The 2,697-nt window shown below is 39.2% G+C and overlaps 1 protein-coding gene across 1 annotated transcript in view; it reads right to left on the reverse strand.

Annotated features, from left to right (window-relative positions):
- The window catches only part of lmbrd2a (LMBR1 domain containing 2a), a 7,646-nt gene extending 5,133 nt beyond the window's left edge, over positions 1–2,513 (reverse strand). Inside the window, exons 1-3 of the mRNA XM_034872241.1 lie at positions 2,372–2,513; positions 957–1,174; positions 595–704 (exon numbers count right to left, since the gene is read on the reverse strand). Of these exons, the coding sequence (XP_034728132.1) occupies positions 595–704; positions 957–1,130 (284 nt within the window). The 5' untranslated portion in view covers positions 1,131–1,174; positions 2,372–2,513. The remainder of the gene's footprint in view (positions 1–594; positions 705–956; positions 1,175–2,371) is intronic.
- Positions 2,514–2,697: the final 184 nt, after the last annotated feature.

A 2,697-nucleotide genomic window follows, 5' to 3' on the forward strand; every position in this document is an offset into this window, starting at 1 on the left:
GGATGTCTTTCCATTTTATCATATTGGGGAGGAAGCAGAACTATCAGACATTTAAGGCAATATCATATATACATATATCTTGTTTTTAGAAGCGGAAACCCTTGAAAATGTTTTCCAACCCAGTTTGAAAGTTCAATATCTAAATATATATGGTCTAAAGAAACACTTTCATGATGAGACTACTACTATTACTGCAAAGAACATGGCCACAACTGGACTGTTATCAGTTATTCTTTCAATGGCTTTTGATGTGGTGTCAGTAATTATTTAATCTACACAGTTTGACAACATTAAACTTTCAAAGTGTACAAAGAAGAGTGTACGTCCTATTCTAAATGTAATGATATAAAAGCAAGATTAATTTCTGTGATTTCAAGCAATGGAAAATCAACTCAACTTTAGGTTAAAACGGTCCAAACTCATGCAGCTTGGATGTTGATAACTTCTGAAGCCACGTGCAATGACTAAATAAGATATGTTTTCAAACTTTTACTTAGCCAAAAGAATATACATGTTGCATCATGTCTGTTGGCCTTGCAACACAATCTGAAGAATTACATTATTTGCCAAAAATTCAAATGTTCTGTTATTTACCTGACAGTTGGATAAACAGAGGATCTGCTGTCTGTCTGATTAGTGTGCCTTGCTTGAGTGACAGGAGCAAGGTGGTTTGCATTGTCGAGAATACACTGCTTGTAGATGGTCTAAAAGAGGAGCAGAGTTTACACAGTGAGGCAAACACACTCTGTGAAGAAGCCTATTTCTATTCATCACATTACAAAAAGGTAAAGGAAACACACAGAGGACAGATAAATAAACACACAGAGCTCAATCTCACTGACACACAGAATATTCTCAGAAACAAAAACATGCCAACTAGAAGTAACCAACTATGGATACCAAGGCAAAATGCCTCATGTTGACACACACTTTAAACAGCTGCAATGGTTTCATACCGTGCTGACGTCCAGTGGCAGGATGAAGACGATGAGGAAGCAGAGGTACCAGGACAGCAGCGTTCCCAACAGGACCATCCGCTGCTGCTTCCGCAAGTCTCCATAGCGCTGGAGGAGGTAGAGGGCCAAGAGGAAGACCACTACAACCACAACAGCCAACGCAGCACCACTCATAGTGATGAGTCAACAGACAGACATCAGGAACTCATAATGATAAACTGGAGGGGGAAAGAAATAAGAGACAAAGTGATTGGATACACGCTCTTATCTGGTGGACAAAAGGGAGAAACAGTATGACCTGAACACAACACAGCGCAGAACACATACATGATACAGTAAGGTGAGGAGGGAGCCAAGGGAAATGAAAGAACAAATGAGGGCATATTAATAACAAAAAATTAAAGGACCATACGAGTGTTTTATCTTGTTTTAGCCCATTTACTACAAATGTCATATACTTTGCATTATCGTTAATCTGACTTAACCAACGGATGTACATTACCCAGGACGGTTGGGATTGGACAAACAAGCCTAAGAGGGTTTTATTTTCCCTATCCCAGAGTAGACAGCCGGTCTAGCCAGACCATACTCCAACGCCACAGCCACAGGTCCGACAATGGCAGACTACATTACAGTTAATCATTCTGTAAATAATGCTCTTATGTTTCAAAAACTTGGAATATGTGTATTTTAGGAGACCTTTTATGAAAATCTGTAAAATGTGAAAATCTGTTAGCAGACTCTGTAGCCCAATGTAGTGCAAGATTTTTAAATTTGCATTTAAAGTGCAGTGCCAAACAACAATAATGTTACTATGACGAGAACTGATGCAGACTTGATGTTCACTTTGATGATTTACAGAGTATAAGAATGACACTGATTTCCACTGATGTCAAAGTAATGACTGAAATGTATATCCAAAAGCCAAAAACTCAATAGCATTCGTTTGAAAATGCTACATACAAAAGTGTCATAAAAAAATGTCTTGTGATAAGTAATAACGAGGTAAACTTTGCTTACACACAGGAGTGTCCCTGCAAAACCTTGTACTTTGACGTTTGAACAATTAAAACATAAAGCGGGCCTGTGGTCAAACAGTGTTTAGACAATGACACTAACGTCAGTAACGTTATAGTTAGCTTAAAAAAAACTGGGTGGCTCAAAATGTTCCAACAAAAAGCTGTTCTTTAGGCGTTTAGCCATAAGAGCAACCATCTCGAATGTGGCATAATGTAGTCCAATATAATATATATTTGGACAGGTCAATTGCAGGTAATTGACCTGTCATCCATGCACCGTTGTCACTTAACAACAAAGCAGTCGAGTTGTTGATATACATCGTGTCCGGTTAACATTAAGATAAACTCGGGGGAAAACACTGTGTTATTCCAAACATTAGAGGAAGTGCTTCTTACCTTTTCAGCTTCTTCTCTGGGGCTGAAGGTTGTAAAGCGGTTAACTGTCTGAATTTACTGTCACATTATGTTCCTCGGACGTGTAGTCCGGCAAATGTACACAACCTTTGAAACTACATTACGTAACATCCACACGGCGCAGCAAGGGTTTGTGGGTAATGTAGGCGAGTTATGACAGGTCTCCAACATGAGACAAGGCACTGGGACCTATGACTGGGACCCAAATATGGGACCTTTGTTGCCATATCGTGCCACTAAAATGCATAGCCTACACGTAGATTGGAAAATATTGCGTAACCTACATATGAACAGTGGTGGAAAGTAAC

This window comes from Etheostoma cragini, chromosome 5, assembly GCF_013103735.1.
Source record: "Etheostoma cragini isolate CJK2018 chromosome 5, CSU_Ecrag_1.0, whole genome shotgun sequence".
Lineage (NCBI taxonomy): Eukaryota > Metazoa > Chordata > Actinopteri > Perciformes > Percidae > Etheostoma > Etheostoma cragini.